This window comes from Nansenia antarctica (assembly GCF_963989245.1).
Source record: "Nansenia antarctica genome assembly, chromosome: 3".
NCBI classification, from domain to species: Eukaryota; Metazoa; Chordata; class Actinopteri; order Argentiniformes; family Microstomatidae; genus Nansenia; species Nansenia antarctica.
This window is the reverse complement of record NC_137688.1, coordinates 65,435,110-65,458,359: the sequence shown is the minus strand read 5'-3', so window position 1 is coordinate 65,458,359 and position 23,250 is coordinate 65,435,110. Positions and strand designations below refer to the sequence as shown.

The 23,250-nt window shown below is 45.2% G+C and overlaps 9 protein-coding genes across 9 annotated transcripts in view; 5 read left to right on the top strand and 4 right to left on the bottom strand.

The window, feature by feature from the left end:
- The window catches only part of LOC308152940 (histone H3.2), a gene marked incomplete at its 3' end in the record, with an annotated part of 110,290 nt that overhangs the window by 74,857 nt on the left and 12,183 nt on the right, over positions 1-23,250 (bottom strand). The gene's annotated exons all lie outside the window — the stretch shown is intronic.
- Positions 2,574-2,960, bottom strand: LOC308152882 (histone H2A-like; the record flags this gene model as incomplete). Its single annotated transcript, XM_080525954.1, has 1 exon — positions 2,574-2,960. One exon carries the CDS (start codon positions 2,958-2,960, stop codon positions 2,574-2,576), a length of 387 nt encoding a protein of 128 aa, XP_080382080.1.
- The window catches only part of LOC308152855 (histone H1-like), a gene marked incomplete at both ends in the record, with an annotated part of 43,696 nt that continues 24,158 nt past the window's right edge, over positions 3,713-23,250 (bottom strand). The window contains one exon of the mRNA XM_080525925.1: positions 3,713-3,763. Within this exon, the coding sequence (XP_080382051.1) occupies positions 3,713-3,763 (51 nt within the window). The remainder of the gene's footprint in view (positions 3,764-23,250) is intronic.
- On the bottom strand, positions 7,479-9,215 carry LOC308152920 (V-type proton ATPase subunit F). The gene is made up of 2 exons (XM_080525992.1): positions 8,998-9,215; positions 7,479-8,366 (listed from the first exon to the last, which is right to left on the bottom strand). The coding sequence occupies exons 1-2, from the start codon at positions 9,153-9,155 to the stop codon at positions 8,165-8,167; spliced, it is 360 nt and encodes a 119-aa protein (XP_080382118.1). The 5' UTR covers positions 9,156-9,215; the 3' UTR covers positions 7,479-8,164.
- On the top strand, positions 13,594-13,905 carry LOC308152933 (histone H4; the record flags this gene model as incomplete). Its single annotated transcript, XM_080526005.1, has 1 exon — positions 13,594-13,905. One exon carries the CDS (start codon positions 13,594-13,596, stop codon positions 13,903-13,905), a length of 312 nt encoding a protein of 103 aa, XP_080382131.1.
- On the top strand, positions 14,577-14,951 carry LOC308152912 (histone H2B-like; the record flags this gene model as incomplete). The annotated part of the gene is made up of 1 exon (XM_080525984.1): positions 14,577-14,951. One exon carries the CDS (start codon positions 14,577-14,579, stop codon positions 14,949-14,951), a length of 375 nt encoding a protein of 124 aa, XP_080382110.1.
- LOC308152917 (histone H2B-like) lies at positions 16,120-16,494 on the top strand (the record flags this gene model as incomplete). The annotated part of the gene is made up of 1 exon (XM_080525989.1): positions 16,120-16,494. One exon carries the CDS (start codon positions 16,120-16,122, stop codon positions 16,492-16,494), a length of 375 nt encoding a protein of 124 aa, XP_080382115.1.
- Positions 19,595-19,981, top strand: LOC308152895 (histone H2A-like; the record flags this gene model as incomplete). The annotated part of the gene is made up of 1 exon (XM_080525967.1): positions 19,595-19,981. The coding sequence occupies one exon, from the start codon at positions 19,595-19,597 to the stop codon at positions 19,979-19,981; it is 387 nt and encodes a 128-aa protein (XP_080382093.1).
- Positions 20,699-21,109, top strand: LOC308152873 (histone H3.2; the record flags this gene model as incomplete). Its single annotated transcript, XM_080525945.1, has 1 exon — positions 20,699-21,109. One exon carries the CDS (start codon positions 20,699-20,701, stop codon positions 21,107-21,109), a length of 411 nt encoding a protein of 136 aa, XP_080382071.1.

The window sequence follows — 23,250 nt, the reverse complement described above, 5'->3', positions numbered from 1 at the left end:
CTGGCATTTTAAGGATGTCTGGCGTCCCTAGTACCTCTCGGCGAATGTCCGAATCAGAGATGCCATTGACTAGAACGTCGCGGATGATGTGGTCGGTATAGTCCACATCCTCGCCACACCCACATACTGTAACATAGGCGCATGTCTCCGCTTTCCCCCGTACTCTGGCAGTGAAGGCGCGGAATGTCTCATCACGCTCCTGGCGTAGCTGGAGCAGCTCGGTGCGCAGGACACATGTGGCGACTGGGATGACTGCTAGTGAACGTAAGGCGGCAATTAGGTGTGGCAAAGGTTCGGAGGCGGCGTTGGGGTTGACTTTCAACAGGCTGTCACCAAGTTCAGGCCCAGCGCACTGAAACAACTGGAAAGGGGCCTCGGCGGCTCCTATGCCTGAGCCAGTGCAGAAGACGTCCCAACGACGGATGAACACGTTCCATTCCTCAATCGATACGCCTACGTCGACTTTAGGCCGATCCAGTTTCAGGCCTCGGGGGGTCGGCGCGGCTGTGACAGGCGATGTGCGTTGATGGGCAAATCCATGATTCGTCAACAGGGCAATGGCGAGTGCTTCGGACACGTTTTCAGTTCCGAAAGCGCAGCCAGGGACAGAGCATGCAACGACGACCATGGCTTCCTGGCGTTTTCATGAAGAAATACGCTCCTCAATGTCAATGAAGTGTTTAATGACAAAGATGAAAACGCCCTGCAAATATACAAACAATAGAAGCATGAATTGAGATAAAGTATAAGCAGGGTAAATGTATAATATATAACTTAACCAGAAACATTCGAATAACCAACTTACAGGAATAGGTGGACAGCTCAATAGACGGCCACCGTAACATGAACGTCTGACACTAAACAAATAATAACATGGCCGACTCCTGACTGAGCCGGACAGCATAGCAAACGAGATACTGCCACCTAGTGGACAGGCGGTATACCCTTCACTTCCCGCCATAAATTAAAACTCTAAACCCCTCCTGCTCCCTCCATTGCGCGCTTCCCTTGTCCACCCGCCCCGCCCATGTGAATTATAATAATAAACATAATATGAAGATTTAAAACAAAATCGGTGTTATGGGAAAATCCATAATTATTAGTCAACTGGCAGATGATACCACTGTTGTGATACCACTTTCTTAAGGACAACGACCCCAGCTATAGCTTTTACGCTATTCTCAGATGCATTTGTTGTGTTTATTCTTATAGCCAGCATTCATCATGAAGGGAACATTGGTTGGCAACACCACGTGGCCAAATCAAAAGTGTTGTGGGTGCGTTCTCTCAGCCTCACGAAGGTATTCATAGCTTTCATGTGACGTCACAGCATAGTGGAAACGCCCACCTGACGGGCAAAAGGCACTTTTTGCGGGCAAAACCCACTTTTTGCGGGTTAATAACTTTGATTTCCCGTGGGTTAGGAAAATAATTCCAACGTGTCCGGATAGAGTAGAAGACAGGGAATCCAACACTATTTGAATGGAGTCGATCCTCCACTCCTATCACCGTGGACACAGCAAGGAGCGAATTCCCGGATATAAGTATTCCCTCGCCTCGCTGACAGCGGGAGTTGGGAGTTTCGTCCAGCAGCCGGTGAACGCCCGGTTGATCGAGTTTCATATTAAAAGTATATCTTCTCGGGGTGTCAGCGCGGTGGTTAAGTACTCAAAATGACCGTATACTGATGGTGAATTTAGCAATAATAGTCTTATGTTTGTACCACCTCCATAACCGGTGTTATTCACGGGAAAAGCCGGTCAAGGAGGCACCCTTTGCAGGTCAATAACTTTGATTCTCCGGGGGTTAGGAAAATAATTCTAACGTGTCCGGATAGAGTAGAAGACGGGGAATCCAACACTATTTGAATGGAGTCGATCCTCCACTCCTATCACCGTGGACACAGCAAGGAGCGAATTCCCGGGTAGAAATATTCCCTCGCCTCGCTGACAGCGGGAGTTGGGAGTTTCGTCCAGCAGCCGGTGAACGCCCGGTTGATCGAGTTTCATATTAAAAGTCTATCTTCTCGGGGTGTCAGCGCGGTGGTTAAGGGCTCAAAATGACCGTATACTGATGGTGAATTTAGCAATAATAGTCTTATGTTTGTACCACCTCCATAACCGGTGTTATTCACGGGAAAAGCCGGTCAAGGAGGCACCCTTTGCAGGTCAATAACTTTGATTCTCCGGGGGTTAGGAAAATAATTCCAACGTGTCCGGATAGAGAAGAAGACAGGGAATCCAACACTCCTATCACCGTCGTGTATCTTGATAGTTCTTCATGAGTGAGGTGGTCTAAATAGTAGGCAGCCATGTTGAGCGATGTTGCTATGATACTTTTTGCCCGTCAGTTTGGTGGTTGCTAGGGAAGAAACCACGTGACTGAAAGCTATGAATATGGTGACTGTTTAACTTAGTGATTGCAGGCTTCAACATGAGGCACACTAGGGTACTCATAGCGGACAAACACCGTTTAGAGATGAAAATACAAATTGCACTTTTTGAGAGACAAGTGGTTGGCTCTTAAAAGAGCCTTTGGGGTTAAGTAGTGGGGTGAAAGCCGTAGTAGAACTTTTACTTGGCTTTGGCGGGCTTCTCGGTTTTCTTGGGGAGCAGCACTGCCTGGATGTTGGGCAGCACACCGCCCTGAGCGATGGTCACACCGCCCAGCAGTTTGTTCAGCTCCTCGTCGTTACGGACGGCCAACTGCAGATGACGGGGGATGATACGAGACTTCTTGTTGTCGCGGGCGGCGTTGCCGGCCAACTCCAGGATCTCAGCAGTCAGGTACTCGAGCACGGCGGCCAGGTAGACCGGTGCGCCAGCGCCCACACGATGGGCATAGTTGCCTTTGCGCAGGAGCCTGTGGACACGGCCCACTGGGAACTGGAGTCCAGCTCGGGAAGAACGGGTCTTCGCCTTTGCTCTGGCCTTGCCTCCGGTTTTACCTCTTCCTGACATCTTGAAACTTAAAGCGGGTTCTGTTCTAGTTAAAGAAAAAGCGGATACTAGTTGCTCGCTTGGGGTGGTGTTCTTATAGCTCAGCCTGACCAGCGTTCATTGGCCACCGGGTCGATGACACCTCATCCAATCAGCAACCCGGATACGCGCGCCTCTTCCCGCCGCCCAGCGATTGGCCGCTGTTTCACTCGGCCTTTGTGAGTTTCCCTCGCGCGCCAGAAATCAAAGTTCAAATCAAACCAATCATTTCCTAATAATATACTAAATAGCGAAACAATACTCCTTATTGGCATTACAGCGAAAAGTGAAGTGCATTAGGCTCTCACAGCTCTCCCCATACGCAATGTAGTAGGCTACTACTAGAGCGAAAAGTTGACCATTTCTATCCAAATAACGTTATATAAAGCAAACTACCGTATGTCGATATTGAAAGGTATTTTGTGGAGTCTAGCATAGAACCCCCCCTCCTCGCTCACGCAGAGACCGAGTGAGACAATATATCGTTTGTTTAAATATGTTTGTGTAAAGTATTAAACTCTCATTAAGGCCATTTCAATATTTAATATAGCTATTATTCTCGTGTGCATAGGTCAGTGATTGAGACTGGTGTAAATCGGACCTTCTTATTTGAGAAAGTTCCGTTATGTCGACATGGATGAAAATGCACTTTTTATGGAAAGGTGGGTGGCTCTTAAAAGAACCTTTTTTTGTGGTACAAGTGTCAACATGAACACTGTCGTGTCAACACAAGTTTACTTCTTTGGGGCTGCCTTCTTTGCCTTGGCTGCTTTGGGCTTCGCTACCTTGACGGCCTTTTTGGGGCTCTTGGTCGGTGCTTTCTTGACAGGTGCGGGCTTCTTAACCTTCTTGGGGCTCTTGGCAACCTTCTTAGCGGCGACGGGCTTCTTTGCGACTGCCTTCTTGGGAGACTTCTTAGCGGCGACGGGCTTCTTTGCAACGGCCTTTTTGGGAGACTTCTTAGCGGCGGCGGGCTTCTTTGCTACTATCTTCTTGGGTTTTGCGACGGCGGCTTTCTTCACCGTTTTCTTGACCGCCTCCTTGTTAATCTTGAAAGAGCCGGAGGCACCGGTGCCCTTGGTCTGGACCAGAGTGCCTTTAGTGACGAGGGTCCTAACGGCGACCTTGACGCGAGAGTTGTTCTTCTCCGCGTCGTAACCACCGGCAGACAGCGCCTTCTTGAGCGCGGCCAGAGACACGCCGCTCCTCTCCTTGGATGCGGACACGGCCTTCACGATGAGCTCGGCGACGCTGGGGCCAGCTGCTTTCTTGGGCCTGACTGCTGCTTTCTTCTTGGGGGCCTTGGCCGGAGCGGCGACGGCGACGGCTGGTGCGACTTCTGCCATGTCTGTAAAAAGTGTCGTTTGTTGCGGGCTACAAATCACTCTGCGATGCTGCTCTGTGATAATGAAGCTCAACCCGGAGATGGGGGCTGGTCTTAAACGCGACATGAGAACCGTACAGACTCAACCCTCTATGCTCGGCAATCTTGGCTGACAAAATGTGCTGGCGTCTGTGTTTTCTCCTCGCCAATAATGGGCCAAAAGTCACCGATGGAACCGACTTGAGGTCCAAATTTGAACGGACCAGCGAGCAGACATGCCTCCGTTCAGAATAAAATCATGTGGGCCGCGAAGGCCTCGTGTATTGTGTTGTGATTCGCTCAAAACCCCGTCGTTCCACCGTCGGAGGGAGCGATGCGCACAGCTTTCCCTGTGCTATTTGTGTCCTAAACTGCTTAAAAATGTATACGATTGCGACCAATACTCGTTGTCCTGGTAGCCAGGTTGTTTGGCTGGGAGTTACAAGGTTGAAGGTTCCCCAATGTGGTGCTGGGCGTTTTAAATGTGAGCTCTTTCGGGGGGGGGCAAAACACAATCGCCTGGATGGGGCTGGGAGCTTGTCCGTGGGTGGTGATGGTGGTGGTGACCCTCCTTTCTCCGATCATTATCTTTACAATGTCCTTCCAATGTGGTAGAATGAGTGATTCGGCAAACATTCGCTTTTGCTATTAGCTCCAAGAAGCTGGATCCTGCACTTTGCTAAGCGGACACATGACGTCATGCATTTATTCTAGTTATCATTTTGCAGTCTTAATAGCTTTAAGTAGTCAATGTCTTTGCTAATATAAGTGGGGTGTCTTGTGTCAAAATGTATTTTGAGCTTACTTGGGACCATTGCAGCAATTTAAAGTTGTAAACTGCAGAGGTATTCTGGGATGAGACAGCTAGGTTCACCACTGTATGAACGTATTGGTTTATTATAAGACAGCAATACCGTGATGTCCAAATCATATTGGTACGTATGCATAAAAAAGACAGAACTTTATTTTATTATTTTATTTGTACGTATTGTGTGCGTGTGTGTGTGTGTGTGTGTGTGTGTGTGTGTGTGTGTGTGTGTTGGGTGGTGGGGTTGGGATTGTGCGTTTTTGGAGGTGGGGAGTGGAAATGGGGGGATGTGTGTGAATTGGAATGGAGGGGGGGGGGTAGTTGGGAGGTGTGTGTGTGTGTGTGTGTGTGTGTGTGTGTGTGTGTGTGTGTGAGAAGAATGTCACTTAAGATCCATTCTGGTGTGTAGGCTTGCGAGATCGTCTAGCAACTGCAGCAGATCTCCATGTCCTGCTGGGCTGGCTACTGCGGGAGCGTTTGGCTGAGCTGCTGACGTCTCCTCCTTCACTCTGGCTGGCTTCTCTCTGGCGTTTCTTGCTGCCAGCCGCCTTGGGCCTGCCGTTGGATAAGTTGCAGGGAAGAATGCCTGGCACCTGACTGGCCTCCATGTACGTCTGCTGCAGAGCACTCTGGGACAGGCCTGTGAGGCACTGTGAGGCCTGCTGAGATAGCCAGGGACATGATCTATCCTTCTGATAAGACTCTCGACCTAGAACAACCAGGGTGGACTCCTGCTTTGAAGCCCTCACAACGTTCTCTTGGTTCCTGACACATGGGAACGATTGTTCACACAAGTTTACAAGCACATTCAATGTTAAATGACCTACAGCTTATATAGGCCAATTACCTGTCAATTTGATCATTTATATTTTCCCAACAATAACTGTAGGCTACATGGCAATATTCACATATATTACTGTTACTGTACCATTGCCGATATTCCTGTGTGTGCTAGACGTTAGCAGAGCTTGAAGATTGTCGATGTGGGAGATATTATCCATGGTAACGCACACCTTATTTTAATGTCCTACATAAACAAATGAACATAATTATAATAAATTCTCAGTGGCGGCTGGCCGATAGAGGGCGCTGGGGCGCCGCCCCCACCTTCACTTCCTAGTTGCGATTTGTAAAAGTTTTTTTTAAAAATAAACATTGTTTATTCACAAAATGCGGCTGATATTCTGTCGGCGCCTATCAGCATTCATTAAAAATCATCCAATACAATAAACATTTTTATCTGTGTGTGTGTAAAATTCACTGTTAAAATACATAGGGGGAGGCGTCGGGGCGCCGGTCAATGCCAGTCTATGGCACTGCAAATACTTTTGGCTTACACGTGAGCTGTAGCAGCGCTCCAATTGGCTGTGTCTATTTCTTGGCCGGGGCGCAAAAATGTGCGTCCTGAATATCTGGTTGTATATCCAGCATAAGATGTGGTGTGTGGGGTTTGACAGCTTTCATTTGTCTTCCACTTCCTACTTCCGGTGGCGCTGCTCTGTAGCGAGTCGGGCCGGTGATACTGCTGGTTTGCTTCAAGTGTTTTTATTTGTTTTGTTCGTTTTGTGTTTTGTGTAATACACACAAACACAGATCACGGTATCCAACGGTATTTAATCTCACAGTGGGGAAAGCAATTTCGTCTAAACCCATAAATCCTTTCACGTCAGATGGCTCGGATTTTCTCCTATGGATCGATTGGACTGTATAGCACTTTCCCGTTTTCCGTAGGTAAAGAGCAGATTCTTAGATTCTCAGCCCTGCCCGCTGCCTATTAGCACCCAGGCTGTAAAATAAACATAGGGGTGATTTTAAACATGAGAGAATGGAGAATACCAAGTCATGTTCCTAGTGCACTGCACATGGCGAATAAAGTTGAATTGAATTGGTGGAAACATTAAATTATGACATGTTCAGGGGGAATGCTGAATGTTCTGTAATTTAGGGGTTCAGTGGGGGGTTTAGGGGTTCAGTGCCTCAACACATGGCCAGCCGGGGTCTGAACTTATTAGATGACGTCTTCCGGAATATTAGATTCATCAACGCGCTGCTCGACTCAAACTCTCAATCATCACAAACCCACAGCACAGATGGAGGTAATAATAATTTAATTTCATGAACATAGAGATCTCTGGGGTTTTCACAGGTATAAGTTAACACATTTTTAACACTCTCACCACATTATAACAGGCTGTCATTTTGCAGTAATCAACAGCAAACACCCAAGAAAGAAAGAAAGAAAAAAAAACGGGAAAAAACACTTCTACTTAACTTTTAAAAGAAGGATGAATTTATTAAATTAAATTAAACCTATGTCACCTATGCCAGATGGTACATTTCACCAGGTGAAGAGACTCTGCCTCGAGCTGTGTGAACATGCAGAGAGGCAGGTGATGTCGACAACACAGTTATGGAAATCTATTTGTGTAGGAACCCGTGAACGACAGAAGGAGAAGTACAGTCAGTCACAGTCACATGCAGGATGTGACACACTTTACATTACTTATATTGTTATTAAACATCCTCAACTCCCTGCTGCAATCACTTGACTTGAAAGACTTTAATCCATTGTCTTAATCCAACCCCTCCTTCAACCCCTCCTTCATAACAATGACTAAACATGGGATGTACTAATGTGGACAAACAGACGGATGACAGAGGTGAGAGGTCAGAAGGAGACTGCTACATGACAGAGTACACAGGGTGTTTTAGATTTAAGACAACATCAATAAGCTGGAAAGGCAGAGACAGTAGAACCATTAACCCTTCGATGCCGTCAACCAACAAGTGCTGCTATCATAATATGATAAATATGATAACACATTCTGTGTTTCCAGACAAAAGGAATGAAAAAGAACATTTCACAAACACAACATTTGATTTTAGAGTATTTGCAAGTGTATGTCTGTGTGTGTGTGTGTGTGTGTGTGTGTGTGTGTGTGTGCGCGTGTGTGTCCCTGTTTGTGTGTGTGTGTGTCTTTGTGTGTGTTTGTGTGTGTCCCTGTGTGTGTGTGTCTATCTGAAGTCCTCAGCACAGAACATGCCCTTGGCCCTGCGGAGGATGGAGTCCTTGGAGGCGTCGTAGGGGTGTTCCTTAGAGGGGATCTCCAGCACGGCCGGGATGGACTCCATGTGGCCGTCGATGGCGTGGCGGATCATCTCCGCTATGAACTGGTTGATCAGGATGATTCCGATGTCGTTACGGGCCAAGAAGCTCCTGGTTGGCATGGCAGCGAGAGAGACAGATCAGAGACGGAACACAGGATACAGAATATGGAATACAGAATATGAATATGAAACTAGGAATATGGAACTCTGAACATGGAATATGGAATATGGAACTCATAACACAGAACTTGGTTATGCTCAGGATAACAGTGCAGTACAGGCCAGGGTGAATTGGTATCATTCATCTATGATGCCCATCATAAGGGGAGGTTGGTGGAGGTAGGAATCGGAGGACGGGCTCACTCTCATGTCTGGTTAGGGAGAGAGGGTGCGGATGGTATCAAACACGCGTGTTTGTTAATCCTCATTTTTGTTCCACGCGTTACAATGAGCCCCGTCCTCCGATTTCTACCTCCACCAGCCTCCCCTTATGATGGGCATCAGATGAATGATACCCCTTCACCCTGGCCTGTACTGTACTGTTACCCTGAGCATACAACGACCACCGAGACGCTGTCATGTGACCTGCATTCTCCCTGCAGCCCTATGACAGATTGTAGACTTCTGTCAGGCGTTCAGTCGCCCGATGTGCATCTATTTACAATGTCTTGACGTGCTGCGTCTATCTACCCCGACAGAGGCCTTCGTCTCTAGGTGAACATGGTTGAATCACGACTTACTTGAAGGTCTCCTCGATCTCTGTGATGCTCGTGTCCTTCTCGACCACCAAGAAATTCGGTTTGCGGTTCTTGTTCAGCTCGCCGATGCCCCCGAGCAGGAACCCGGTGCACGTGTCTTCGTCTCCGATGACGGCGATTAATTTACCCCTCCCTGCCATGATCAGGTGTTTGGCAAAGGTAGATCTATGGGGAAAACAAACAAGGAACGGGCGATCAAATTCTGCTTCTCCTCTGGATCATATGAAGCTGTCAGCTGACTTGCCACTTCCGCTTCGACTGAGTCGTGTCACAATACAAACAGCGCCACCTGCTGGCCTGTACGAGAACGACCGTCCACCCCTATGGATATTATATTATCTGCTCTGCACATAAATACAAAATAACATAATATATTCTATGATCATCACCGTCGTAAAAAATTAAACGAGTCAAAATCAAATCGAACCGAATTGTGAATTGTGTTGCATTTTAACCAGTAGTAAGTAGAGCATTAATGAATGATCCTTATTTACAATACCAAATATTGGGAATTTGCATTTACAATAGGCCCTGTACTGAAGAACGTGGGCTCATGTTGACCTCACAAACACTGAGACAAAGCGGGTACATTCATGTAAGGTGCAGTCAGCTCTCTGTGTATCTATTAAAGGTGTATCTGAAAGGTATGGTTATTTGAACTGATAACAGAGCAGGATGCACACAGACCATAAAAAAGTTGGATAACAGCTTATAACGGCAGCTGTTACCTGCACAGCAGTTTAGTAAATCCTTAAATTGTCCTTGTAGGAGCCGTACAATAAGATATTTCAGTGTGTGCTTTCCCCCTCCTCTAATGGTCAGCTATGACAGGTTTAGGCTAGCTAAGGATGACTCCAGGGTGCAACTGGTCTTTTTTTTTTTTTTTTTTTTATACTTTATTGCAGGACTTTACATTACATTAATAAGTTCATTTCACACACTTTACAAGTTCTTCACTTGTTTAAGTTCATCCTGCATCATTTTTTTACATTTTTTATAGAGAGAGCAAGAAATAAAGAAAATAAAGAAATAGAGACTAGAAAGAAAATATAAAATAAAAAAAAATAAATAAAAAATAAAATAAAAAATAATAGAGAAATTATAGGGATAGAAATAGAAAAGTAAGAGACAAAGGGAGGGGGGTGGGAGGGGTGGGATCGGGGAGGGTTGGGGGGGGGGGGGGGGCTTCCTTCCTACTCATTCATTCGGTCCATTTACTCCAGTTCATAGTGAATTGCTCTTCACGGCCTCCCACTTTGCAAGTAATTCTTTCCATTTCTTTTATGTCTTCAACAGTTTTTTTCCAATTATTAACGGATGGTGGGTTTAAGTCCAACCATTTACGTGTGATTTGCTTTAAAGCCGCGATACGTAGTATGGTGTACAAATATTTATCTCCCTCTCTGTATATATCTAATGGAATAAGACCGAGTATAATATTGACTGGATGTATAGGATTTTGTAAGGTAAATGTATTTTTTATTTTTACTTGAACTGCCTCCCAAAACCTTTTCAATTTAGGGCATGTATAGAAAATGTGTGTGTGATTGGCTTCTCGTTCCGTACATTTCCTCCAGCATTCTGCATTGCCTGTTGGCCTATATTTTGACAGCATTTTCGGTGTTAGGAAGATCTTCATATTTATTTTCCAAGCAAATTCTTTCCAGAATTTTGATTGTGTTGTCTTAAATATTCTTTTGCATGCTTCTTTCCACTCGTCATCCGTAATTGTTATTGCTAATTCGTTTTCCCATTTTTCTTTAGTGTTATCTTCTTGTATCTTGATTTCTTGCATGATTTTGTAAATTTTTGAGATTTTTGTCTTTTCACTGTTTCTATTTTTGATCAGATATTCCATTAGTATATGTGATCTTTGTTCCTGTCTCCTCTGCTGTGTTATAAGGTAGCTTCTAATTTGTAAGTACTTAAAAAAATGGCTATTACTTATATTAAATTGATTAACTAAGGTTTCAAATGAGTCTATCATGTCATTTGTAAACATCTGTGAGTACACCTGTAGTCCCTTCCTAGCCCATTCTTCTAATATTTTGTCTGTTTTATTAGGTAAAAAGTCTGGGTCACTGGCTATCTCTCTCAAATAAATACATTTGTCATCACATTTATACAATTTACGAATAGTTTTCCAATTTTTGAGGGTATTTTCTATGCATCTGTTATTTCCACTATGTTTTTGAATATCCTTTAGACTCAGAAAAGGTAGTGTTCCTATTGATATTGATATTGCTTGTTTTTCTATGTCTTTCCATTTGGTTTGAACCGAGTTATTCATCCATTTCATTATTGTATCTATTTGAGTTGCATGGAAATAGGACTTTAGATCAGGGAAATTAAACCCTCCTTTTTCTCTGGTTTGAGTTAGTATACTAAGTTTTTTCCGTTTACTTTTGTAGTTCCAAATGAAATTTGAGAGCATTGTATTCCATTTTTTGAAGCTACGCTGTGGAATGGGAACTGGTAATGTTTGAAATAAAAACAGAAACTGTGGGAGGATCATCATTTTGACGCTTTCTACTCTACTCATTAAGGATTCAGGTGTTATCTTCCATCTATTAAGATCTTCTCGTATTTTATTTTCAAGGGCTTGATAATTGTCGGTGTATAATGTTGTTATATCTCCAGTGAGGTAGATTCCTAAATATTTGATTTTCTTTGCATCCCATTTCAACTTGTATTTTTCCTTGATTTCCGAATCTATCTGTTCTCCAATTGTTAATACTTCACACTTACTTTCATTTAGTTTATAACCAGAGTGTTTACTATATTCTGTAATTGCTTCCATTAGGCTTGGTAAGGATTGGGCTGGTGATGTTAAATAAACAACCACGTCATCTGCATATAATGCCAGTTTGTGCTGTTCCTCTTTTATCGTTATGCCTTTGATGGTATTATTTTTCCTTATACTTTCTGCTAGTCCTTCCATGCATATAGCAAATATAACTGCTGAGAGTGGGTCTCCTTGTCTTGTACCTTTATAGATTGGAAATCTTCTGGATATTGTGCCATTTACTTTTACTCTTGACACTGGATTTTTATACATTCCTTGAAGCCATTTATTAAAATTCTCATGAAATCCAAAGCTTCTTACAATTTCAAACATGAATGGCCATAGCACTCTGTCAAATGCTTTTTCTGCATCCAGTGTTAAGAGTAGAAGGTTTGCACCATTGTTTTGTGCGTAGTCCATTATATTTAACGTCCTCCTTATATTATCTGACAACAGCCTACCTGGTATAAAACCACATTGGTCGCTGTCTATTATATCTGGCACGATGTCCTTTAACCTATTGGCAATAATGGCTGTTACTATTTTATGGTCCGTATTCAGTAGTGATATTGGCCTGTAAGACGAACATTCAGTAGCGTCCTTACCTTCTTTATGTATAACCGTTATTATAGATGAGTTCCAAGTAGTGGGTGCAACTGGTCTGAGTGACTTTTAATTAGTACATCTCTATCTCTCTCTCATTTTGGGAGGAGAAAGAAGAGATCAGAAGAGATAGAGTGGGAGAGCCATATAAGGCGTGTGCAAATAGGCGGGAAATTAAGTGTAGGTGGGAAGTGTTTTTTTTTAGCAGTTGAGCTGAATTCATTAAACGATGAATTGAGAATCAAGGACCCCAATTGAAATAAGCCAGTGGCTTTCTTGGGTTTTTATCCTGTTAGTTGACCTTGTATGTAATATGTACTTTCATGTACCTACTCCTGCAAATCTTCTAATAAAGTTTTCAATCAATCAATCAAAAATCAGTCTGACTGCCTCAAGCTCCAGCAGATTGAGGGGGAGTACAAACCACTGGTCCCTGGGGACTAGGACCATTGCACCCTTTGTCAGCAGATTCGCAATCTCCTCTCAGAGTGCCCTTGTCTTTACCGGGCAGGGCAAAACAGTCTCTCTCACCCCCCCTGAATAAATCAATAAATAATTCAGTCATTGGCTACCTATAGGAGTAAACCAATAGGAGCAGAGCTCTCCTATGGGGCAGAGCTCCACAAAATAGATCAGTTGAGCCTACATTTCCTACTACAACATTGCTAAAAGATTGAAATGGTTGCAGTCATAATAGTGTCTAAATGTGACCATGTGCTGTTGTAAGGAGTCAATCTTACCATTCCAAACATCTTGATTAATGTTATGTACGGGGGGAGCCACCCCTCCTAAATTTCGTTGTTTGGTACCTGTACTGTAGCAATGACAATAAAGTCCATTCATTCATTCATGTTCTTTTACTGATTGTGAGTGTGTGTTTGTGTGTGTGTGTGTGTGTGTGTGTGTGTGTGTGTGTGTGTGTGTGTGTGTGTGTGCGTGCGTGTGTGTGTGTGTGTGTGTGTGTGTGTGTGTGTGTGCGCGATGTCCTTTTGTTTCAATAATGCCCATAATGCCAAACGTTGTCCCTAGCAGAAGCTCCTCCCTCGACAAAAATCCCCCACAAGAAAAAAGAAAAAAAGAGGCAAGCGATAGCGCGCGGTTCCTGTACAGCCTGGTCTCAATCACGTCCTCGTAGCTGAGATAAATTCAACCCACAACTTCACCGAAGTCATAATCTTACTGAACTCAACATGTCTGGAAGAGGAAAAGGAGGAAAGGGACTTGGAAAAGGAGGCGCCAAGCGTCATCGCAAGGTTCTCCGTGATAACATCCAGGGAATTACGAAGCCCGCTATTCGCCGCCTGGCTCGCCGTGGGGGTGTGAAGCGTATCTCTGGTCTGATCTACGAAGAGACCCGTGGTGTGCTGAAGGTGTTCCTTGAGAACGTGATCCGTGACGCCGTCACCTACACCGAGCATGCCAAGAGGAAGACCGTCACCGCCATGGATGTTGTATACGCTCTGAAACGCCAGGGACGTACTCTGTACGGCTTCGGCGGCTAAACTATTCGTAAACTCAACCACCCCCTACAAAAAACAACGGCTCTTTTAAGTGCCACCCATCTCCACACAAGAGAGTTGATTCCATTATTATAACACATTTTGTCAGGCCTGTATATTCAACGGGTTTAGCTGTCATGAATAAAAACATACGTTGCCAAATCAATGTCAACGCAAGTAAATGCGTAGTCTTGGCATTCCACGACTAGAAATGACCATCCCACATGTGCACCCTAGCAAGAAAATGGTTATTATGGATTATTACGCACACAACACAGTGCAGCCCCATTTTCTATTGCGCATCTAGTGATACTAATAATGCATGCCCTTGTCGTACCATCCCAAAAGGACAATTCCTGGTAGTAATCGCTAGGCTGGTTGGGAGTTTGGGGGACTTGGTGTTCTATGTATATCATTCTCAATCTTCCTCTTGACGTTTTCATGTTCATATCGCCATCGGAAACAAGGCAACCCGACAGCCGGGTGAAAAAGTAAGGAATGGGTGGGGGGAGGAGCCCGCGCGTGCGCAGATAATGTATTTACCCGCGAGGCAGACTAGAGCTTTGGAAGTGGATGTCAGCAGCCGCCTAATTTGCATAGCCCCACCTTTATATTACGGGTGTGCGTTTACCTCCTCTTCATTCGTTTCTGAGAAGTAACGAGCCACTATCAACATGCCAGAACCTGCGAAGCCTGCGCCCAAGAAGGGTTCCAAGAAAGCCGTCACCAAGACCGCCACCAAAACCGGCAAGAAGCGCAGAAAGTCCAGGAAGGAGAGCTACGCTATCTACGTGTACAAGGTCCTGAAGCAGGTTCACCCCGACACCGGCATCTCCTCCAAGGCCATGGGAATCATGAACTCCTTCGTCAACGACATCTTCGAGCGCATCGCCGGTGAGTCTTCTCGCCTGGCCCACTACAACAAGCGTCGTACCATCACCTCCAGGGAGATCCAGACCGCCGTGCGTCTGCTGCTCCCCGGTGAGCTGGCCAAGCACGCCGTGTCCGAGGGCACCAAGGCCGTGACCAAGTACACCAGCTCCAAGTAAACAGATTTTCGTCTGTACTGCTTACCCCAAAAGGCTCTTTTAAGAGCCACCCACCCTATCAAAAAAGAAAGCAATTCCATATTGAGTTGACCTCGCGTGCTACAAATCAGTTGGATTTATATGCTGTTTGATTGTGTGTATTGTAACAAGTAAGTAAAAGTATACAGTTTATACAGCACCTTTCCCAGACCAAGGGTCTCAAAGTGCTTTACATAACAAGTAGAAACACAAATAAAACATAATACAAGAGTGAAAGCCACAGCAGGTTAAAACAGGCAGAAAGCATACATAACATAACAAGCATGTATAAGGCATATGTATCAATTACTCGATGTTACAATTTTCAAAGACTCCAGTCCTTGAACGCGCAGGAGGTTTTGCGCGCCTTTTTTGTTCCTCACTTGTTTGTTGCTCACTAGTTGTCAAAAACGGTTTCCGCTATTAATATAATGGACAGGAGTGACTACACTGCAAACATACGCATGGCCAATTTCTCGGGACAGGTGGATTTAAAATAAATAATAAATATAATAATGGTTTAAACGGCGTTCACATGTGGATAATCTAGTACAATCAAGAAGTTAGCCTACCACTACCGCCAAGACATGCCCACTTATCTATCGATATGCCTTCATATCACCCCCATTATGTCATTAACTGGCCAAGTCAGTGTGACAAGTCAATAAAAGAGCAATTCCATAGTGATTTGAGCTGACGTGTTACAATGAAGTCGACGTTATAGTATGGTATAGTAGATATTCTATAGTACTGGTGTTTAATAACTCGATGTTACAATCTTCAATGACTCCAGTCCTTACGTGGTATCCCTCCCAAATATCTCTTAATCCCCACTACCTCCCAGTACAGTTTCTCCACAGTAAACAAGTTAATAATAAAAACATGTAATTCTTCCTTTTTCTATAGCATTGTGACTGCCTGGTCCTAGCATAGATGTATTTTCTTATGATGGCTGATGGATAGGTGATTCTTAGACAACCTGGCTAACTGGACAACGAGTGTTTTTTCAAAAGTTGTTCAGAACCAGACTCGACCAATAGAATCTAGTGTCAGGAGTCGCCTACTTTGCATAGCTCCCCCTTTATATCGCGGCTGCACTACCTCCACCCATTTATTCGTTTCTGAGAAGTAACGAGCTGTTTTCATCACCATGCCTGAGCCTGCGAAGCCTGCGCCCAAGAAGGGCTCCAAGAAAGCCGTCACCAAGACCGCCAGCAAAACCGGCAAGAAGCGCAGAAAGTCCAGGAAGGAGAGCTACGCTATCTACGTGTACAAGGTCCTGAAGCAGGTCCACCCCGACACCGGCATCTCCTCCAAAGCCATGGGAATCATGAACTCCTTCGTCAACGACATCTTCGAGCGCATCGCCGGTGAGTCTTCTCGCCTGGCCCACTACAACAAGCGTCGTACCATCACCTCCAGGGAGATCCAGACCGCCGTGCGTCTGCTGCTCCCCGGTGAGCTGGCCAAGCACGCGGTGTCCGAGGGCACCAAGGCCGTAACCAAGTACACCAGCTCCAAGTAAACAGATTTTCGTCTGTATTACTTACCCCAAAAGGCTCTTTTAAGAGCCACCCACCCTATCAAAAAAAAGCAATTCCATAGTGAGTTGAGGTCGCGTGCTTCAAATCAGTCGAACGTATATGCTGTACTGATTGTGTGTATTGTAACAAGTAAGTACAATGTATTTATACAGTACCTTTCCCAGACCAAGGGTCACAAAGTGCTTTACATAACAAGGAAGAAAACACTATTAAAAACATAATACAAGAGTGAAAGACACAGCAAGTTAAAACAGGCAGAAAGAATATATAACATAACAAGCATGTATAAGGGGTATATAGGGGTAGTGGTGGTCTAGTGGATAGTGAGTTGGACTTGTGATCGGAAGGTTGTGAGTTCAAATCCCGCCTGAAGCCACACCACTACTAGTGTGCCCTTGGGTAAGGCACTTAGCCCTCAGTTACTCCAGGGGGAATGTCCCTGTAATTCGTAATTGTAAGTCGCTTTGGATAAAAGCGTCTGCTATGGCATATGTATCAATTACTCGGTGTTACAATTTTCAAAGACTCCAGTCCTTGAACGCGCCGGAAGTTTTGCGCGCCTTTTTTGTTTTTCCACTCTGCCATTGTTTCTTTCAACTGCTGGAGTAGTGTACTCACTAGTTGTCTAAAACGGTTTCCGGTATTAATATAATGGACAGGACAGGGTTCGAGTTATAAGCTGAACTCTGTGGGGGTCTCCAAAATAACAGTGCGAAATGTTCTCATGCACGCGCGAATCATGCCCACACAGCGATGGGACTTACAAGTTTTACTTAGCTATAGGCAGTAGCGGATTAAGGTGGTCAGTGGCCCTAGGCTACTCCTTTGTGTGAGGACCCCCCGCCCCCATACACAAGCCTCCCCCCTCCCCAAAATATACAACTCACGAGCACCCTGCACACACACACCACTCATAATGCTTTACCATAAAACACTTAAACACTTTAATAACACAATAACACAACAGTGTTAATAATGCAAAGAATAAAAAAAAGGTTCAGTGCATTCAGTTCTGTCTCTATTGCTCTCCTCTCCCGTTGTCTCTCTGTTACTGTCCTGTTGTCTGTCTCTCTGTTGCTGTCCTGTTGTCTGTCTCTCTGTTGCTGTCCTGTTGTCCGTCTCTCTGTTGCTCCCCTCAGCTCTAAATGAAAGAAATGAATTAGCTAATTAGTTGGCATGTAAACATATAGTTAGGGTTGGGTACAGTTTGGGTTTTATTCGATACCGGTGACAAATCGATACTTTAAAAACGGTACCGGTACAGAAACATCATCCTCATCCTCAAATCCCAACATATCCTGACGCTACAGCTGCAGGCTACTCATTTCACCACATCAACAGCCCCACATGAAACAACAGCTATAAAAGCGATAGTCACACATGTATCTCGGCCAATAATTTTGTTATTTTTGCTATACAGAAGGAGCGAAAAATACATTAGGTTAGTACACTAGGTTAGTAAAAAGTAAAAGCCACCTTACCTTTACGGAGACAAGATAGACCAAAGTGGTCTGTTTTCAGTAGGCTGAGTGGTCTGTTTTCAGTAGGCTGAGTGGTCTGTTTTCAGTAGGCTGAGTGGTCTGTTTTCAGTAGGCTGAGTGGTCTGTTTTCAGTAGGCTGAGTGGTCTGTTTTCAGTAGGCTGAGTGGTCTGTTTTCAGTAGGCTGAGTGGTCTGTTTTCAGTAGGCTGAGTGGTCTGTTTTCAGTAGGTAGCAGAGTCCTCAGTAGTAGCAGCAGTAGTAGTAACAGTAGTAGCAGCAGGGCTAACGTTAGGTGTCATAGCAGGTTTCTTTGATAAAAACCCGACATTTTCTAGGCTTGATGACCCGGTCGGCAGCAGTGGCCTTTTTTTGGGCGGCATGGTAGCTACTGTATGTATATACTCCTGTATAGCTAATGAATGAATGTTTGCTTCTCAATAATAGGCTAGGTGCACGATCTCACTACTTCCTGAAAGGCAACTGGTGTCTCACTCTATTGGTTTAATTGATTAATCAGCTGTGCACTGTGTGTTCCAACGGTTTACCGCACAGCTGATTAATCAACCTTTTGCTGTTGCACAATATTCTACTGCGCCCCATGGTGTCTTGGTGGTGAAGTGCAGGCAGTCAAAGGCATACTGTCATTCACAGGAGATTAATGGTGCGCGTAGTTCTTTTGAAAAACGTGTTTATTTTACAATATTTATAATATAAATTAAATAATATTCATTACATTGACATTTTGATCAAATAACAGTTGTGGTAATGTATTATTAGCGACCCCCACAGATTTTTGATTTTACTGCCTTCATGGGAGCTCAGAGAGCCTCAGACCATCTCTATGGGAGCTCAGCTCCCATTGGCTCCCACATAACTCGAACCCTGGGACAGGAGTGACTACACTGCATACATACATACATACGCATGACCAATTTCTCGGGACAGGTGGATTTAAACATAAATCATGAATATAATAATGGTTTAAACGACGTTCACATGTGGATAATCTAGTACAATCAAGAAGTTAGCCTACCACTACCGCCAAGACATGCTCACTTATCTATCGATAAAATGCTTTCATATCACCCCCATGATGTCATTAACTGGCCACGTCAGTGTGACAAGTCAATAAAAGAGCAATTCCATAGTGATTTGAGCTGACGTGCTACAATGAAGTCGACGGTATAGTATGGTATAGTAGATATTATAATAGTACTGGTGTTTAATAACTCGATGTTACAATCTTCAATGACTTCAGTCCTTACGTGGTATCCCTCCCAAAGACCTCTTAATCCCCACTACGCTACCTCCCAGTACGTTTCTCCACAGTAAATAAGTTAATAATAAAAACGGCTCCGCTCCACTCATAGAACTGGAGTATATGTCCATAACTATCGTTACATTTGGGTAAAATGCGCGGGCGATAACAATACGTTTTTCGGCTGGGCGGCAGGAAGGGGTGCGCGTCCCCGCTCCAGGGCTGGGTTTCTCATTGGATGAGGTGTCATCGGCCCGGAGGCCAATGAGCTGTCAGGGTGAGCTATAAGTACGACACCCGCTTCGCCACTTCAACTAGTACAAATCTCATCTGAAGCTTGAACATGTCAGGAAGAGGTAAAACCGGAGGCAAGGCCAGAGCAAAGGCAAAGACCCGCTCTTCCCGAGCCGGACTCCAGTTCCCAGTGGGCCGTGTCCACAGGCTCCTGCGCAAGGGCAACTATGCCCATCGTGTGGGCGCTGGCGCACCGGTCTACCTGGCCGCCGTGCTCGAGTACCTGACTGCTGAGATCCTGGAGTTGGCCGGTAACGCCGCCCGCGACAACAAGAAGTCTCGTATCATCCCACGTCACCTGCAGCTGGCCGTCCGTAACGACGAGGAGCTGAACAAACTGCTGGGCGGTGTGACCATCGCTCAGGGTGGTGTGTTGCCCAACATCCAGGCAGTGCTGCTCCCCAAGAAAACCGAGAAGCCCGCCAAAGCCAAGTAAAAGTTCTACTCCGGCTTTCACCCCACTACTTAACCCCAAAAGGCTCTTTTAAGAGCCAACCACTTGTCTCTCAAAAAGTGCAATTTGTATTTTCATCTCTAAACGGTGTTTGTCCGCTATGAGTACCCTAGTGTGCCTCATGTTGAAGCCTGCAATCACTAAGTTAAACAGTCACCATATACCTTCGTGAGGCTGAGTGAACGCACCCACAACACTTGATTTGGCCACGTGGTGTTGCCAACCAATGTGATGAATGCTGGCTATAACCATAAACCCAACAAATGCATCTGAGAGTAGCGTAAAAGCTATAGCTGGGGTCGTTGTCCTTAAGAAAGTGGTATCACAACAGTGGTATCATCTGCCAGTTGACTAATAATTATGGATTTTCCCATAACACCGATTTTTTAAAATCTTCATATTATGTTTATTATTATAATTCACATGGGCGGGGCGGGTGGAAAAGGGAAGCGCGCAATGGAGGGAGCAGGAGGGGTTTAGAGTTTTAATTTATGGCGGGAAGGGTGCACGGAGGTCGTGTCCAATGACAGCCTGAGAAGGAGGTGACAACGGGCCAATGAGCTCGTCTACATTCGCGGGCCAATGAGCTCGTCTACATTCGCCGGCCAATCGGAGCACGACGGCTCCGGCTTTATAAACTTAGCAAGTTCACTTGTGAAGAACATCTATACTTTGATTCTACAAGAAGAAGGTAGCATCATGGCCAGAACCAAGCAAACCGCTCGTAAGTCGACTGGTGGCAAAGCCCCCAGGAAGCAGCTCGCCACCAAGGCTGCCCGTAAAAGCGCCCCGGCGACCGGCGGCGTGAAGAAGCCTCACCGCTACAGGCCCGGCACCGTGGCTCTGAGGGAGATCCGTCGTTACCAGAAGTCCACCGAGCTGCTGATCCGCAAACTGCCCTTCCAGCGCCTGGTGAGAGAAATTGCCCAGGATTTCAAGACCGACCTGCGCTTCCAGAGCTCTGCTGTGATGGCCCTGCAGGAGGCCAGCGAGGCCTACCTGGTCGGTCTGTTCGAGGACACCAACCTGTGCGCCATCCACGCCAAGAGGGTCACCATCATGCCCAAGGACATCCAGCTGGCCCGTCGCATCCGTGGAGAGCGCGCCTAAGATGATGAGTGTTCATGAACAAAAACCAAAGGCTCTTTGTAACTCCCTCCAAGCACGATGACACAAGTGGCTTTCTTCTACTGATGTAATTGGTTTTATTCATTTCCAACAGCACCGTGAAAACTATGAGAACAAACATTCACGGTTAGCTTGGCTAGCATAACAACATAACATTGCATGTACAACACAGTTCAATACAAATTAAATACACACAGAACGTAAATACCTCGTTGGCTGCATGCTATAAAGGGAATGTTGACTATGAATCTGTGGTCTTTGAAGCTAGCTGTTCCTGCCGCAGCAAGTCCAGAACAACAGCCGCTCCGTCTCAAAATGCCGCCGCCATTATCGAAAACAGCAAAGGAAAAGGACAACTGACACGTGATTTCCCAAACCACGCGAGAGCAGACCAAACGAGACCACACCACACAAATCACCATAAACAAACAACAACATTCAAACACCAACAAGCAGACAACATGCTAACCAATATAAACAGCTACAGCTACACTCCCACCAAATCACATACACCTTATGTGGGATTTCTATAATCGGCTAAAACTTCTGAAAAATTAAAGAAAACTTCTGTAGGCGGTCTAATAAAGATGTATCTTCCTTTGCCTTAGTGTTACACACAAGAGCATGGCGAAGCTCAGGATCATCTTCTTTGACTTCTCCCACCTTGCTTTCTCTGTCGAGTAGACCTCTTTGCGTGTGTCTCTCTCTCTCTCTCTCTGTGTCTCTCTGTGTCTCTCTCTCTCTCTCTCTCTGTGTCTCTGTGTGTCTCTCTCTCTCTTTCTGTGTGTGTCTCTCTCTGTGTCTCTCTGTGTGTCTCTCTGTGTCTCTCTGTGTGTCTCTCTCTCTTTCTTTCTGTGTGTGTCTCTCTCTTTGAACGTTAATGGCATCTCGTAGTGACCATTGTCTTTTTGTCTGATGTTTTCGCTCAGGTTTGTCAGGAATTTGAGGTCTTCTTGTGAGACGGGATTGTCTTCTCTGGTTCTTTCTGAGAAGTCTGATTCAAGGACCTTTGTGATGTCTGAGGGAGTCACTTCTTTCACTTTGATTCGGCTTACATAATGTACTTCAGTTCGGAGATTGATAGAAGACTCCACATCTGGTGTCACTTGTTTCACTACTATGTGATGACTGTTTCCGATGGCATCTCCGTAGTCTACACAGGGATTCCCACATCCAACAATACTCCATCCAAGGTCTGTACGCTGTGCGTAGGGCTGATCTTCTTTTCCAGACACAACTTCCCTTGGAAGAAGAGCTTGCGAGCAGTTGTATCCAATGAGCAGACCTACTTCACAGTCTTGTAGAGGTGCAATCTCTTCTTGAAGGTGTTCTAGATGGGACCACGTTTTAGCTATTTCGTCTGTTGGTATGTGAGTTCTGTTGGCTGGAATAAACTCACGCGTGTAGGCCGGTGGTAAGGAGATCTTCGTATCAGAGTAAAAGCCTCGGACTTGTAGGTTGTTTACTCTTTGAGAGTTTACCATTGTGGTTGAGGTCATCGTAGAGAGCTTGAGCTTGACTTGCTCTTTGTTGGCTTCTAGAACTTCAGCTACATCACTTAGAATAAAGGTTGAGTCACTTTGGGAATCCAATAGCGCATATACAAGGACTTCTTGTGCTGGTTGGGTCGCAGATGAGAGCCAGACAGGGATTGTTGCAGAGGTATGTGTGCCAGCCTCGCCCAGTATCGCTTTATGTGAAGTAGCAGTTGTGGTTGTTTCATTGTGTTGTGATGAGTGAGGTCTTTCTTGACTTGGACTTGGCTCTTGTGGTTGTCTTTGATCATCTTTGGCTCTATCCTCGTGCAGGCAAGTAGGGTGCCGCTTGTGGCACATGTCACACACACTCCTACTGTCGCAGCTCTTTGAGAGGTGGCCATACTTGAGACAACCAAAGCATAGCCTGTTCAATTGAACAAATGTGGTTCTCTCTGGAACTTCCTTCTCCATGAACTTTCTGCATTTGTGCAAAGTATGTCCAGTCTTATTGCAGAACATGCATGTCATAACTGCTGTTTCATTGGAACTTGTGGTCAGTGCCTTTGCTTCAGCGTTTTGATTTCTTTGGACTCTTGGTTGTTCAGCTTCGCCTTGTTTGAGTGATTGTAGAGATGTGATAGGGTT

What these genes read in the sequence shown, in the direction of transcription:
- LOC308152920 (XM_080525992.1), bottom strand. Translation starts at nt 9,155, where the DNA reads ATGGCAGGGAGGGGTAAATTAATCGCCGTCATCGGAGACGAAGACACG. An exon ending in GAGATCGAGGAGACCTTCAA is followed by an intron (nt 8,367 to 8,997) that starts GTAAGTCGTGAT and finishes CATGCCAACCAG; the next exon opens with GAGCTTCTTGGCCCGTAACG.